This window comes from Nicrophorus vespilloides, unplaced genomic scaffold, assembly GCF_001412225.1.
Source record: "Nicrophorus vespilloides isolate i.1.1-1 unplaced genomic scaffold, Nicve_v1.0, whole genome shotgun sequence".
NCBI lineage: Eukaryota > Metazoa > Arthropoda > Insecta > Coleoptera > Silphidae > Nicrophorus > Nicrophorus vespilloides.
Window position 1 is genome coordinate 30,137 of NW_017099747.1, and position 14,541 is coordinate 44,677.

At 39.3% G+C, this 14,541-nt stretch overlaps 4 protein-coding genes across 10 annotated transcripts; 2 read left to right on the top strand and 2 right to left on the bottom strand.

Annotated features, from left to right (window-relative positions):
- The first annotated feature begins 132 nt into the window (after window positions 1-132).
- On the top strand, window positions 133-3,025 carry LOC108565475. Its single transcript, XM_017924969.1, has 2 exons — window positions 133-154; window positions 2,024-3,025. Exons 1-2 carry the CDS (start codon window positions 133-135, stop codon window positions 2,572-2,574), a joined length of 573 nt encoding a protein of 190 aa, XP_017780458.1. The 3' UTR covers window positions 2,575-3,025.
- A 1,278-nt stretch (window positions 3,026-4,303) lies between these two features.
- Window positions 4,304-10,667, bottom strand: LOC108565476 (ubiquitin carboxyl-terminal hydrolase 47). 7 transcript variants are annotated; one of them, XM_017924971.1, is made up of 10 exons: window positions 10,584-10,667; window positions 10,124-10,225; window positions 8,768-8,968; window positions 7,681-8,684; window positions 7,417-7,625; window positions 7,166-7,362; window positions 6,205-7,105; window positions 5,927-6,139; window positions 4,802-5,852; window positions 4,304-4,726 (listed from the first exon to the last, which is right to left on the bottom strand). In XM_017924971.1, the coding sequence occupies exons 3-10, from the start codon at window positions 8,963-8,965 to the stop codon at window positions 4,549-4,551; spliced, it is 3,951 nt and encodes a 1,316-aa protein (XP_017780460.1). In that variant the 5' UTR covers window positions 8,966-8,968; window positions 10,124-10,225; window positions 10,584-10,667; the 3' UTR covers window positions 4,304-4,548. The 7 variants fall into 7 exon arrangements, with proteins under 7 accessions (XP_017780460.1, XP_017780462.1, XP_017780461.1 ...); XM_017924973.1 differs by having other exon boundaries at window positions 10,120-10,225; XM_017924972.1 differs by lacking the exon at window positions 10,584-10,667 and adding an exon at window positions 10,415-10,524.
- A 406-nt stretch (window positions 10,668-11,073) lies between these two features.
- Window positions 11,074-12,348, bottom strand: LOC108565479 (ubiquitin carboxyl-terminal hydrolase isozyme L5-like). Its single transcript, XM_017924982.1, is given in 5 exon segments — window positions 11,074-11,483; window positions 11,485-11,973; window positions 12,033-12,096; window positions 12,174-12,249; window positions 12,338-12,348. Coding segments are annotated over 4 exon segments (954 nt in total). The 5' UTR covers window positions 12,338-12,348; the 3' UTR covers window positions 11,074-11,158.
- Window positions 12,349-12,629: 281 nt separating this feature from the next.
- LOC108565480 lies at window positions 12,630-14,150 on the top strand. Its single transcript, XM_017924983.1, has 5 exons — window positions 12,630-12,951; window positions 13,010-13,155; window positions 13,227-13,451; window positions 13,546-13,836; window positions 13,887-14,150. Exons 1-5 carry the CDS (start codon window positions 12,771-12,773, stop codon window positions 13,974-13,976), a joined length of 933 nt encoding a protein of 310 aa, XP_017780472.1. The 5' UTR covers window positions 12,630-12,770; the 3' UTR covers window positions 13,977-14,150.
- The last annotated feature ends 391 nt before the right edge of the window (window positions 14,151-14,541 follow it).

Sequence of the window (14,541 nt, forward strand, 5' to 3'; positions counted from 1 at the left end):
ATTGATTTTCTCGAAAACTATAATATATAGAATGAATCCAAGCCGTTTTGCTGTAATTCGTGTTCAAATTAATTAAACAAATCAAAAGTTAATGAATAAATAAACTAATATATTTGACTTTGTTTCAGCAGAATGAAAAACTCCAGTCACAGTGGTAAGTACACAATTAATTAAACAGTTTTTATAAATTCAATCTGATTTTATCATCGAAATCAATTAAAAATTGTGAACATGTTTCGTAATTATAATTTAAATGGATCATATTATTCGCGGAATTGGTAAACCGTGTGCGACATTCAGGAAGAGTTTCTCGGATTTCAAAGGAAAACCAGTACTTTTAACCGTAACCGCACTTCATTCCCAATCGCTAATTAAAAAAAAATAATCGAACTGAATATCCGGTTCGGAGATTCATCTTGTATCATTTGCATGGTGCACGTGTGCATTCTCGTACAATACTCGTGGAAAGTCGACGCGAACCCGGCAATTGGGACGTTTTTCGAAGCAGATGAGCGACTTGATTGAGTGCAAATAAGTATAGATCAAACAAAAACAGGAGAAAAAGAAAAAACGAGATCGAAGCAGATCGTTTGATCGTTGAGAAGGAAGGCAAAATGAAATAAATAACGCAACCGGTTGTTGTGTGTCTCGTTCTTATATGTGTTGCGTGCGTTTTTTTTTGTATGTCGTTTCTGGTCAGCAGGACGTTTCAATCGAGTAAAACGCGAATGACCACAGAGAGCTGCCAAGAAATGAATGTTCATTTACAAAAGGGCACCATTCGCGCTCGCACCAATTTGGTATCGATGGCGTGCCATTAACGCGAAATCACTTTGCTGGTAGCACTCGAAACCGTTCAATTTGCTTGCAAAACCTTAATCCTCCAGAAACAAAAAAGGAAGAAGCGGAAAAAGCAAAGTAAACAACAACAAAGACACAGCTCGTCCTAACAACAACTACTATATTATACCCCAAAGACCGATTCACATTCAGCCGACACCAGACGACATCTGCAAACGACGACACCGACACGACAACTTTCGATCCTTAAGGAAGAAACGAAAAAGAATAATCAGCATCATTTAATGACATCTTCTTCTCGTTCTTCTCATTTTCTATACCAGCAGGATCGTTTATTTACTTGTCAACATATGTTTCGCGAAGAAATAAGCTATTATGTTCACATGTTGACTTCTTACTGAATTAGTATCATTATCATTCATTAGCAAAAACTTATTGAACAAATAAGGATTGAAATCAAAAAATTCACTAGCAAATAATTTCTAAAAATTGAGTGTTAGGTATGTACATGTGTATGTAAGTCCTTATGAGTTAGTACAAGGAATATCCCATAACTAGTCATTGTGTAACGACTATTCTTAATCACTATTGTTAATCCACATATTGTGCACAAATTCAAAGGGCTTAATCACTTAATGATTAAGGAAAGTTCAATACTATCTTCCCTTACCAAATATTGTTTATGTAAAGCAAAGATAGTCCTAATGAGTCCAAGTCATGAATAGTCCTAATCTTAGTTAGCTAGTAACACACCTACCAACTGGAATATAGTCATAGAAGTTATTAATATTCCTTAAAAACTCCACTAGGACTCCACAACGACAAAACTATGAGCTATTCGACAGTGTCCATAGATATTTGAATCTCGGGACACGACATTAGATTCTGAAGAATCATTACAATTGCAGCACTACAAAGAAAGTAGTATTATACCAAAGTAACTAAAGCGACTTAAATTCAATTGTGTTACATAAATAAAGTATCTTATTGCAAAGTTATAGGAAATTGTAATCGAATGATGAGAGTTAAGGCACTGACCTTATTTGAGTTTTTGGGAAATCGGGAATGCGAAGGGCAGCAATAAGATTTTCTGAATGGTTGCAAGGGTTGGGTTCTCTTCAAAACATTATTTGGATTGTTCAGCACGGTCAATTTTATACGCGCACACTGACGTTGCGTCAAAGTTAACTGACGTTAAATTGTTTCTGTCTTCGGTTTCTAGATAGTGAAGAGGGCCGAACGGGGAACAACCGTCAGACGTCTTTGAGGAACGGCGGCAGTCGACCACCGATCAGCACACCGGACGACAAGACGATGACGACGATCGGCACGGCGCAAAGCTACCAGGATCCATCAGCGAACATCGCCATGACCAACAGCGGAGTGTGGTCGTGGTTGTCGCGACGTTCGACGCCGCAGACGCAGCTGAACGCGCCCACGACGCCGGCCGAAAATCATTACACCCACATGGAGGAGAACTACAATGGGGTCGGGGAAGCGCTGTACGCGGAGCTGGACAGGGAGTCGACGGCCGACAGTCCGGCTTACCAGAATTCCGCGTACACGGATCCGGACGCTCCGGTTTCCAGCGCACCGAGCAGCGCTTACTACTCGGACCTCTCCGTGACCACGGTTCCTGAGAGAGCGTACGAGGTGGTCGGCCTCTCCACGCTACCCGTCTGGGAGAACAACGGTGATGCGGCCCGTAGGACTGTGCCTCCAAGGCTCGCCTCCATCAGTGAAACCGTCAGTGTTCCCTCGGACTACGTGTAATTGTGTGATTCCCTTCCAGCACTCTGTACAGAATGTATAATTATATAGTTATTATATGAGATAACTTAAAACATAATCTTAACACATTACGGTCCATCATATTTGCATAGTTTAACACCACAACTAATTACTGCAACACTAATACTCCTTTAACTCTTCATGTTTATAATACCCAGTGCATTTCGTAGAAATACACAAGTTACTTCCCACATGTAGTGTATCAAAATAGACTTTTACACGACCGATAATGTGTTAATAAAATGTAAAACATGAGGAAAAAATGTCAATTAGACTAGAAAAAGTTGCATGAATGTGTACATACGTATTATATTGATTTATCTTGCCCCTGTAAATTGTATAGTGATGCAGCAGATTGTATATAATTTATAAAAAATAAAATATTTTCTTTTCGAGCGGGCAAAGATTTGGGGCTTTGTTTTGTTTATTTTTGTATTCTTATAATTTTTTTGTGTGCGCAATTACACCTTAACTGTATATATAATTTTTAAAAAAAGGAACGTTTACGCAATAAATTGCCGTTGCATAATATGCCTTGAACAGCGAAAGAGTAATGCGTTTTCTTTCCAACCTATTGCCGTTCCTCCTTGATATTTACAAGAGGTGGACGAGTACCTCTCTCATAAGGTATTCTCATAAGGTAGGTAATAATTTAAGGAAACGCGAAGCCATAAAAAAAAACGGAATAAATTTCAGTCGAGTCTTCATTTTCAGCTCTGAACTGAACTAGAAGCTCAATACCTTTTGAATTGCTATCAGTCTAATCTAGTTAGTATAGCTTTGGCACATCGATGTTCTCCTGTTAATTGCCGTAACTGACGTTTCCAATTGTTTCTATCAACAAAGCTTACTTAATTCGAACTGTATTTGATTTACTAACTACTATCAGTTTCCCAAATATAAGATGATTTTTCTTTATATAGATAAACATATGTTTTATTATTATTATTATTATTATCAGTCACAAATAAATATCTTCACAAATATTCATTTTGTCATCTCACTTTCCTCTTTCTTTCTTTTTTTGGTATAAACGAATAGTAGCAGTTCGAAGCGCATACAAGCAGCACCAAAACATAATCATCTATATCCTCCTTCTTCCTCCTCCTCGACGGCAAAGACAGCTTCAACACCTAAACAACTCTCGCAGAGGCCAGAAACGGAAGTGTGTGAATGAGTAGAAATGAAAGAAAACAAAGGTCTTGAAATTCAATTAAATAAATTAATTTTGAAAACGAAAATGAGACACATATATAAATTAGTTTCAAACAAAACTCGAGTTTCTAAATAAATCTTCTTCTTTTTCCAATCAATTTATAAATATACGTATATATATATAGAATATAAATAAACAAAAACAAAAAGTGAACCCAGATGAGAGAAAAGAAACAACGCTTATTTTAAAATAATAAATAATTGTTTGCTTTTTACCTCTTCTCGTTCATTTTTCCTTCTTTTTTTTTAACAACTCGCGGAATCCTGTTGTTCTGCTGATATGCGAATTCCGAATCCAATAAAGCGAAAATGGATAGTTGAATATAATAACAAATACAAAAGAAAAACGGGGAAAACAGTGTGTGTGTGTGTTTATATGCATGTAGGACAGAAGAGAAGCCTTAGCACACAAGTGATCGGTAAACAAACAATAACAGCCCCTTCTCTCGCGTAATCCGACTAAAAATTATATAATAAACACAACAAATTATGTGAGTTAAATGTTTTTTTTTTGTCGTAAACATTGAATTGTTTAACACCGACGATGATACAATTAATTATTTGTTTTTTTTTTACGAATGGTTGTATACAAGTATATATATATATGTGGATTCAATCAATGTGAATGCGGCGGCGGCGCTCGGATGCGGAGAAAATCTTCTGCGCTTCTCACGATCGCGCTTCGTATAAACATCGAATGACTTTGTTTTACTTATAAATTAGTGTTGTCCACGAGGCAGGTCAGTCTAAGAAGGGTTCGTCTTCTTTTTTAGGCGAGGTATCTACATAGATTTTGAGGCCGCGCTCCCTCCTCGGCGAATACGACTTCGTACTGAACTTGCCCAGCCGCTTGTTCTCACTTTGGTACAGCTCCTTCCTCTCGTCCATGCTAATTTCCTTTAAAACTTCCCTGCTATCCCTACAAAAAAAAAACAAACATCGTCATATGTGATGGATGTGGTTACGCGAACGAACGAACGTCGTTATTATTTACCTGTAATAGAATAGGCTTCCATCCTCGTACACTTCGATCGAAAAATTATCGATCAAATGCTTATCGGGTGTCCAGTCGACTTTGGTTTGCACCCCGAGAACATTCATGTCGCAGGGAAATGAGCTCTTCATCATAGCCACCTCGAGGAATTCCATGGGAATGCCAGACTTGTGCGACACCGCTTTCTTGAAGTTGGTCATGGTGGCTTCCTGCAGGAGCACCTCCTGGATTGGCCCCAGAACCAACTTCGAAGGTTGCCAGTGGCGCACGAACAGCAGCAGTTGAGAGGCGTCCGTTTTCTCCGAATCATCGCTGACCTCCTGGATGAACATTTCGAAATTATTATTAACGGTGATGTTCTGCGTGAACTTATTCTCGTCCAAATACACGGTGGATGGATTCTTGATGCTCTTCTTCCTCAGTCGACATTTGTTCGGAGGAATATCGGTCATGAACAGCTTCTTGGCCTGCAAGAGAATCTCGCGTTTCACTGCGCCGACCAACTGATCCTCGGCGATGATCCACTCGAACCAAAGGGTTATCGGTTCGGCGGCGTTCGGTTCCAGCAAGAAAATCTTGCCGGACACCTCGTTGCTCTTCAGGACGCGGCCAAGCTTGATGGTCAATTGCTCCGAATTCTTGATGAAAATAAAGTCCAACGTCTCGGTTAGCGATAACCACTCCGCCGTGTGATTCGGAAACACCTGATATAACTTAAAGTATTCCACGGAGACACCCACAAGTGGTTCCATGCATTTCTTGAAATTTCCCAGCTGCATCCTCTTGTCGACCATCACACGACAACTCCTCTGTTCTCCCTGATTCCTTTCAAGATTCACAGCTCTGAAGTAGTAATTAGGAGTGGCCTCGTCGCAAACTAAGAAGTATGGATTATCCCCGTCCGTAGATTTCGTAGATTCCTCTGCCGTCTCCAGTCCTGCAGACGCGCTCTGATCATCCCAATTAAGCACCTTATGTATGTTCGGGTAAACGTCCGATAACGCGTCATCAGGTGAATTCCAACTGGTCGACAGTATGCCAATCTCATCACCTAAACAACAACAACAACAACAACAACAAACACTTAAAACAATTTGCAATAGAATTTGGAAAAGATATAATTACCAGGAGCGTCGCCTACCAAAGTCCTATCACTGTCACTCAAGCTACTATCCTCGCTGTTACTCTGATCACTGAACATCTCGCATCCAGGAATCGCCGGTTGCGGAGACACCCGAAGACTAGACGAGTTACTGGCACGGTCACCCGATCCAGTCTCGATCTTCTCTAAATTTTGGTTTGAATCCAACTGAGGTATGGAAAGTTGCTCTAGCGTGTCTTGAATGACAACAAACGCAAACACATGAACAAAATGGATGATTTCAAGAGAAAAATAATCTTACTTATATCTACATCCGGTAACGAGACATCGAAACTGATAATGTACTTAAATCTTTCAATGATCTTTGCCAGTTTCGAATTGCCAAAGGTAAGATCACCTTCCTCCATGTCGATGAAGCGAGACACGTAAAGTTTGTAGCCGTGGCATATCGAGTCGAATTGAAAAACGAAGTTGTCGTCGTCGAGGTATTGCAAGGTGGAGTTGAAGCTCTTCTCCAGGACCATGTGAAGAGTCTCCAGCTCATAATCGGTACAAATACGTTTCCTCAGCTCACCGACTGTCGTTCCTGGATTAATCCAAATATTCTTAGGATTGTCCACTTCATCTGACAGCAGATGAACCATGAACAGCTTTACGTTCACTCCGCCCACTTTGTAATCCTCGAAAACGGCATCCGGTTTTTTGATCTGCAGATAGAACTCGGTGCATTTCTTACCAATCTCTCCGAGATATATGTCGTTGTTTGTAAAACTGTATTCAATGCTTTCCATAGTATTGTTGTAAGCGACTAGACGACAGTCGGGAATATTCACGATACCCTTCAGTTTAAACAACCAGTAAACGTCAGAGACGGTTTCCTCCAGTGTAGTCTCGACGGTTACAAACAAACGATCACTCATGAAAGCATTGCTAACCGGATGATGCGCGTATACCTTTATTTTGAAGGTTTCATTCTCCTTTTCTTTTTTGATACGATCAGCCTCCTCCTTGTCGCGCATATCCTGCAAAAGCTTCTTGATATGCGAAGGGAAGTCGTCCATAGTCAGAGCGGCGCAATTCCTATCCTTGTCAATCTGACGGTACATAAGCATGTAAGCATTCGTGCTAGAAGAGTAAGCTCCTGAATAGTAACTACGCTGTGGACCACCGCCGTACGTTTTCCTGATATCGTCCTCGGTCAACTGCAAATCGTTTGCAAACAAGATTAGAAAATCGTAATTCTCGTTACGATAAATACTCACTCTGTTGACACTCTGATCGTTGAAACAGAACCACTGATTCTTGGCGAAATCCTTGATGTAGGCATAGTAATGGCCTCCAGATGCACTTCCCGAGTGTATCATTATGCTAAATAATTCGTAATTGTAAGGCCCTGTCGGTTCTTGCAGTCTGTTTTTCTCGTTTTCGTGGAGATTGTTACCTGAACTAACATCAATACCTGACAGAAGACAGCACATAAATACAGAAAGACGTACAGGACACGATCACTCACCTTCGTCGTCCTCTTGGCTACTTTCATACGGCGAACGCACCGTCGAGGACACGTCCGTACCCTGGCAGCTCTCGTCGTCCAAAGCCGAACCCGAATCGGTGGTGCTGCAATCGTCGCACTTCACCACAACCTCTTCCGCATTCTCGTCTGACATCGCATTTGCTCCAGTGATAAAAGAATTTAAATTTAAAACTTCAGGAAAGACGACTCTGTAAAACACACATCATAAATACATATAAAACATATCAAGTTTCAGTCACGTACTTGTCGTTCAGTTTGATTCTGTTCATTAAAGAATAATCAAAGTCGAATCGCTTCAAATGCAATGTAAGCAGATAGGGGAATTTAGTAAACTTCAAACCCTTGTGCGCATCGCACTTTTTATTGCACTTCTCACAATGGTACTGGTTGTTTCCATCCAACGTTTCCGGCTGTACGAATGCCCTCAGAGCCTCCTCGACGCTATTGTAAGCGACGGTGCTACCGAAAGGCCGAACCGGTAACGGAATATCTTGGAAGGTATCCTCGCGAGACTTCTCCGTGCTGCACTCTAAGCATTTCACGTAATCCAACATCTTTCCTTCGTACAGATCGTTGATAAGATTCGCCTGCTTCGTGTCCTTGAATTTCTGCTCAAGCGCATCGAACATGACGCGACACAGCTCCTGTATGTCGTGCTGCTCCCACGCCTGCTGCATATTCCAACCGAAGCTGTGGGTCAGATCGGTCGTCTCGACAGCAGATTTCGACGATGTCTGCAGCTTTAGGAACAACCGTTGCAATTGGAAGGGTATAGAGTTGTCCGGATTGGAGCCGTCGAATTCCCAGTTGTACAGCGCGTTGCGGAATTCCGGAGTCATGTAGAGCGCTTGCAGAAGGCTGTTCAGATAGCATGTCATAGCCTGGTTTACGAGGCCAACGTAGTTGCACGGCTCGTGTATAGGTCGGTTATCCTTGGAGCTGTGACCCGCGGACTGCGTATAATATTCGATGGCCGGAAGAGCTGCAGCGTCCACCGCATCCATTGACGGCGCCGTAACATCCATAGACGTCGGAGAGGCAGAAGCTCCGAGTAAAAGATCATCTTCATACATTACTCCACCCTGTTGTTCCTGCTGCTGTTTCTCTTGTTGTTGTTGCTGTTGTTGCACGTTGGTGCTCACACATTTAACTCGCAACTGATTAATTATAATCGTAGTCGAGCTATCCTCGATAAACACAACACCAGCTTCGCGCAGAGTTCTGTCTTTGAACTGATTTAATATCAACTAAAAAATATAGAAGGGATTATATTAAAAATTAACTTTCTTATATAATGAATGCAAATTTCTGATGGGGAATCTGTACTAACCGGCGTTCCAATCCTGTTGTTCTGCAGCATAAGCTCAATGGTGTTAGGATCATAACTAAACTCCAACGCTACTTCGGTGTACACCTCTTCGACGGTTTTGTTCGGATGCAACTGAATTATACATTTCCTCTTGTCCGACTGCCCGAAGGTGTCCCTCACGGTGGCTTGAATACATTCCCCATTTACGAGGCGAACCATTTCCTTCAACACACAGATCAGATCCAATTAGATTAATTAAGTAGAAGAAAGAAAGAAAAGAAAAAACTACGCAGATTTACAAACAGATTATAAGTAAGTTACATAAAACGTAAACTCTTTTTCTTTTTTTTTTTATTCGTAATAAATAAAATTGAACGCACTTTCTTATATACATTGAAACAGCAAATTGTATTTAGCGAGCAACGAGACATCTAGCAGCAACTATAGTTTAGTATAATTAATTTAGAAAACAACAACTATTTCAAGCTATCATCGTGAAATCTTATCTCCTCCGGTCTTATCTGAGTGTGAAATTGGAATTGTTACATTTATCTCGGAGATTTCCGAATGTAATCCTCTAGTCCGTGATATCAATAAGTTGGATAACGACTTACCGGTATACACATTATCGTCAATTTTAAATTAAAACACAAAATTACAAATAAACACAAGAGACAGCACACAAGCAAATATGGACTGAATGAGTGAAATGGCAGGAATTGATAGCAGACAAAAAGTAAAATGAAAAAGACCAGGTAAAAGAAAATACATAATTTAAATGTTATTTAAAAAAAGAAGAAGTTAAGAGAAAAAAAAATATATTCAAAAAGTTTTAACAAAGCAATAAACTGTGGAGCAAACCTTTGTGCGCGAACAACAACTACACACACTCACTAACAGCAGATTAGAATATTCCAAGCAGAATTTAGTTTGTATCAAGTTTATAAATAAATCAACACTACGTTTAAAAATAGTGTGTTGTGATTGTAAACTCTGTTACACTCTTCTCCTTCCCCACGAGTATTTACATAAAAAACAAAAATGCTAATACACAAATACTGTGCACATGTTGACATTTGCTGTGCGTTTAAAAATAAATGGGGGGAAAAAAAAAGGAAAATTCTCGTTCCATTATGTCTTAACCTTGTTCTGGCAACACTCCAGATCCTATAGGTATATATCTGGTCAATGTATCAAGATGCATGGACTATCTCAAGCTAACTAGGATATATGAAATGAATGTAATCTGGCAGCCAGCCAAAAGGTATCTATAATTAGCACAGGGAATTGAGTTCAAATCATTTAATAAACTGATTAATACAGCAAGTGCACTACCCCCATGCACGATACACAGAAGCAAAAGCTCAACGTACTCACTGTATTGTTTTTTTTTTAACGAAGCAAATTTGGTAAATGCTCAAATCACTTCAAAAACAACACCTCTCTCTCTCCTGTTAAAATCTCATCGAGTCTGCACACCTAAAACAGAAATAAAATTCAAAAATCAAAGAAATGATCACAACTACATTTCCATTATCCCATTGACTATTATATACACCACACCATACGCTGTTCCCAAATTTAGCAAAAGAGGTAGAGAATCGACAAGGCAATGGATGGACCTATAATATTTTAATTTTTTTTTTTGCTAATGTTATATATCCATACCAAAATGTTTACGTCACTGCGGAATTTAATTGGAACAGAAGGGGAGAACGCCCTTTCGAGAGTTTTTTTTTTCTTAGGGAATTGAATTAAAGTGTCTTCGTGTTTCCGAATTAGGTGCGTGAATGATTTTCAAAAAGTGTAATTATTATCGAATGCGTGAAAAACTCACCGGGGAAAATTATGACATGTGCCAAAACTTTACGGACGCCATTTTCTGCGCTCGTTGCCAAACTCACCGTCCAATAGAGAAGGCAGCACTTTTCCCGCACTTTTTCGCCGAAATTACGCATTTTCTCAATCGCTCACTTATTGCGCCCGTGAATAGATTCATTCTACACCTTTTTTACAATTAGTTTTAGTAGTTGCGTCAGAGAATCAGAACATTCTTATTGGAAATTTGCAAAGTTTCCAATAAGCCCTATTGGTTGCATACATAAACACATATCTAAAAATAAACAGCAATCAATTTTGCAAATTAATTTGCTGCAGTAATAGTATAAAGATTATACAGGTTTAATACGAAAATAAGGAGATTTATTCACGTACAATTAGATATAATCAAAAGAAGAAACTAAATGTATTTAAATGATAGAAATTCTAGATGTGTTTCAAGCATGCAGATAGATACATACAGATTATTGCTTCTTTTAGATCTCGAGTACAAAAAAATGTTTTATTCGTTTATTCTTAAATCAGTGTTATTTTAAATCTTAGAATACCATACAAAATCGGGAGGATTAACACTTAGGAACCACCAATCTTCGCTTTCGTTATCTGTTTCTTTTTCAACAAAGTTCTTTCCTTCGCCTTTTCGTAAATCGGCATGAGCTTGCCGTCTTTAGCTAAGATCTTCAATATTTCCACAATCAACGGCAGATAATTATGTTTCCTCCGGATATTCTCAACCTTATACCGGCTTGTTTTATTGTTCTCCTCCTCGATCAAGCACCTCAGTCGCGAAATCTCCGTCTGCTGAGCGTCAGTCTCCATACCACTCTCGTTCACTTGCTTCTCGATNNNTTAAATTTTAAACATCGTTAGAGCAGTAACGTTTGTTCGCTTTTTACCTCATTATTCTTTTCTCAATTAAAGGTGTCACAATGTCCACCCAGTCAGCTTCCGGAGGGACAGGACCTAAATCCATTGGACCTGGCTTCAGACCATCCAATTCATATAATCTACCTTCAAAGGGAATATAACTGACAAAATGATAAACGTCATCACTCTTTGTGGGCACGGTAGGATCAAACTCGAATAGCTGTTGCCTTGCAAAGGAGTTATGAACGGATCGGATCAAAGTGGAATTACTTATTGTTAATCCCTTCATGTTAGCATCGAACCCGGTGCAGAACTCTTTGAGGTCAGCGAGGTTCTGACCCAAAGTCAAATCTGGATGTTTTGAATTCATGAGGACACTCAGTATCGCCTGTGTGGCGCACGCGTTTTCAATCACCTGCTTTGCAAAGAATATCTTATCCAGTCTGCTATCCTGCACGATGGACCCACTGAGTTCATCATCTTTGCCCCATTTGAACAAGAAGATCAGGCCATGGATCGGTCTGAAACATCTCGAGATGGTTACCAACCATTGCAAAAGCGATCCCAACGAAAGGCTTACTTTAATTTTTCGAACAGTTGCTTATCTAGAGTCCAGAGCTCTTCGACCTGAACACCTTTGACGCCTGCAAAGTGGAATCGTATGGGGGGGTTATGTTAGCAGATGACATGCACATATTTTTCGAAACTTTTATTAACTTGCCAAATTCACGGATCAACTCGGTGAAGACACCCGGGTCACTCTCGATTAAACACCAATTACCGGCATTTTCAGTCATCTTTAACAAGTAAATAAAATTTTTAACTCTGCGACTAAAGCTTCGATGCAAATTTACAATTATTCTGTTTCTGACAGGTAAAACACACCGGTAATATACACAAGCACAAGAGCGAAACAACAATGCAGCCAACACCTTAAAATTTAAACTTGTAGTTGGACTCAAGAAATAGGGCCAATAGGAATCTTTTTATTAATGAAAACATATTGTAATTAAGCCAATTTATGCTCCCACATGTGTACAATGATAATTGTTCAAATTTCTTTGCAGATATTTGCAAAATTCGATACCAGATACTCTCGTAAAAGTACACCAGTGCGTTCAAATAAAGTTTAGAATTAATAAGAAGGTTAGAGTGTTATAATTGTAATGTTGGTAGGAGGACAGTGGAAAATTTTTGGAGAGTGGGGAAAAAGCGAAATATCCCAAAGGTGTTAGTGCCTCTCGCCATTTTGTACAGATTTTAGTAATATTTTTTTGAATATCTAGTGAATTAAGTTTATTTGTTTTCGCGGGTTAATATGGAAAGTGAAGGCGACGATGAAACCAACAGCTCACAAAATATCGTTATCGGCGGTGATTACGATGAGTTTGAGCATATCGAGGAGAACGTGATCGAAGCAAGAAGTGTCCAAAACCCGAAAGCTCGTTATTACAAGCAAACGTACAGAGCTGCATGGGAGCATATGCCCGATTTTAAAGGTACTTCCAGCTGATCGTAATACATGCTAATTGTAATACATGTATGTGTGTTTTGCAGGTTGGCTCAGAGGGGTACAAGGTGAACCAACTCGTGCCTACTGTGTATACTGCCAGAAGACGTTGCATGCACATAGACTGAGTTTGCTGAAGCACACATGCACCATTCGCCATCAGAAGGCTGCCCAGCTTCATAACTCCCGTAAGGTAAACAAGATGATGTCATTTGTGTTGAAACATGAACCTAATTGTTTTGTTTTGTTTTTTGTTGTAAGCAGCTTAAAGCCCACAATATTATCACTGAGGAGATGTCCGCTTACACGATCACTGAAACTGAGAAGGGTGAAGAGTTTGAGGAGGAAATGGAGGAGAGTGAAGCCATGGTTCAGTATGTGTCAGAACAGATCACTGAAGAGAATGAAGAGCAGGAGACTGAGGAGCCAGAGGAAGAGGAGGAAATCATGGAGGCTGTAACATTGCCTGTTAAAGTCCAATATGTAAAGGTGATTGACTTTTTAGTTGCAACTGATAACATTTGAACCCAAATGATAAACGTTTTGTGCAGCGTTTATAATATACAGTCTTTGTTTATAATAGACATCGGACGTGAAGAATGCAATTGCTGCAAGTAACATGAATAAACCGCCAATATCGACGCATGTCTTGGATACCACAAAGGGATGTCCAGTGTCAGGTCTGCAAGTTAGCTTGTACAAGTTGATCGACGGTCGATGGACGTACATCAATGAAGGTACCACGAATCCCGATGGACGTTGCTGTAACTTCATTGAAAGCGGGAGCTTTAGCATAGGAAGGTACAAGTTGCATTTCGATGTCGATAGGTATTTCGAGTCGAGGGAGCAGACATCACTATATCCGTTCATAGAGGTACTATAAATAATCCATTTATTACCATTATATCATCAATTGTCTTTCAGATTGTTTTCGATTGCCGATCACCCGAAGAGTTGTACCATATACCGTTATTATTGAATCCGTACGGCTACACAACATATAGAGGGACTTAACGCACTTAGTGTTGTATAGGCTTCTGATACTAATTGATTTAATTAAATAACACACACATACATTTTGATAATAACCACCACATGGAAATAAATGGACAATATTCGCTATGCATATATATATATACTGGATGAAAAACAACCGAATAATAATATAATATTGAGTTTATTTTTAAGGCGTTGAATATTTTGTTAATTGTTACGATTCCAACTTTTTTTTGCTGTTTTCAATAAAACTTAATTGATACAACAATTGTGATATCTGTTCTAGATCTATGCCAGTATGTACTGAAGCAGTGTTTCCCAACCTTTTCACATGTAACTTCCCTAGATTGTAGCCCTCATTTAAGAAATTTACTTAGTTAATGAATACTAATTTATTTGCACCCCTAAACCTATAGAAATTTATTCCAATTTTTTTAAATAATTACGGGGCAATTGATTACTTTTATACGGTGATGAGATTCGACCTCATTCCTGTTTATCTTCGTGATTTTAATTATACAATCAGTTTAATCTTTCAAAAGTGATAAGAACGCATCTTTGGTACTACATAAATTGTATGCAA

What these genes read in the sequence shown, in the direction of transcription:
- LOC108565475 (XM_017924969.1), top strand. Translation starts at nt 133, where the DNA reads ATGAAAAACTCCAGTCACAGTG. An exon ending in GAAAAACTCCAGTCACAGTG is followed by an intron (nt 155 to 2,023) that starts GTAAGTACACAA and finishes TTCGGTTTCTAG; the next exon opens with ATAGTGAAGAGGGCCGAACG.
- LOC108565476 (XM_017924970.1), bottom strand. An exon ending in TAGCCAAGAGGACGACGAAG is followed by an intron (nt 7,363 to 7,416) that starts GTGAGTGATCGT and finishes GTCTTCTGTCAG; the next exon opens with GTATTGATGTTAGTTCAGGT. An exon ending in GTTACCGGATGTAGATATAA is followed by an intron (nt 6,140 to 6,204) that starts GTAAGATTATTT and finishes TTGTCATTCAAG; the next exon opens with ACACGCTAGAGCAACTTTCC.
- LOC108565480 (XM_017924983.1), top strand. Translation starts at nt 12,771, where the DNA reads ATGGAAAGTGAAGGCGACGATGAAACCAACAGCTCACAAAATATCGTT. An exon ending in GCATATGCCCGATTTTAAAG is followed by an intron (nt 12,952 to 13,009) that starts GTACTTCCAGCT and finishes TGTGTTTTGCAG; the next exon opens with GTTGGCTCAGAGGGGTACAA. An exon ending in TTAAAGTCCAATATGTAAAG is followed by an intron (nt 13,452 to 13,545) that starts GTGATTGACTTT and finishes TGTTTATAATAG; the next exon opens with ACATCGGACGTGAAGAATGC.